Below are 574 nucleotides of genomic sequence, written 5' to 3'. Positions count from 1 at the left end.
TGCACAAGAACAGAGTTCCTGCTGGCTCCTGAGTTGGCCACGCCCAGCAGGAACTCATTAGCATAATAGGCCACACCCAACAGCAGAAACTCATTAGGATTGGCTACGTTAGGGGTGTGTGGCCTAACATGCTACAAGAAAAGGCCCTGGGTTTTGACAACAAACAGGGTAAACAGAATAAGAAGCAAAAGGTGGGTGTGGCTGGATGACTACACTTCTGGTAACATGGGGGTGCGGCCTAATATGCTAATGAGCTGTGTTGTCAGGGGTGTGGCCTAATATGCTAATGAGTTTCTGCTGTTGTGAGTGGTCTATTATGCTAATGAGGTCCTGCTGGGCTTTTTCTACAAAAAGAGCCCTGCCCCCTCCTAATTCCTTCCCTTCCCTACCTGATCCGGCTGCACCCATTGTGCGTCTGCTCCCTCATGCTGAAGTGAAGTCCCAGAATATTTCTCCAACATCCTTGCGGAACCTGCAAAGGAGACAAAGGAAATTAGAAGATGTTTAACCTGTTCACCACCTGGCCCAGTCCCAGGTGCTGGTCCTCAGACATGAAGCTGCCTTATACTGAATC

At 49.3% G+C, this 574-nt stretch overlaps 1 protein-coding gene across 1 annotated transcript in view; it reads right to left on the bottom strand.

The window, feature by feature from the left end:
• Positions 1–472, bottom strand: part of LOC107108440 (zinc finger protein 208-like) — a gene marked incomplete at its 5' end in the record, with an annotated part of 36,638 nt that extends 36,166 nt beyond the window's left edge. Inside the window, one exon of the mRNA XM_015408871.1 lies at positions 390–472. Coding sequence (XP_015264357.1) covers positions 390–472 — 83 coding nt within the window. The remainder of the gene's footprint in view (positions 1–389) is intronic.
• Between the last annotated feature and the right edge of the window lie 102 nt (positions 473–574).

The sequence above is a fragment of the Gekko japonicus genome, unplaced genomic scaffold, assembly GCF_001447785.1.
Source record: "Gekko japonicus isolate JY-2015 unplaced genomic scaffold, Gekko_japonicus_V1.1 scaffold4706, whole genome shotgun sequence".
In the NCBI taxonomy this organism is placed as follows: Eukaryota; Metazoa; Chordata; class Lepidosauria; order Squamata; family Gekkonidae; genus Gekko; species Gekko japonicus.
This window is presented reverse-complemented; position numbering and strand designations above follow the sequence as displayed.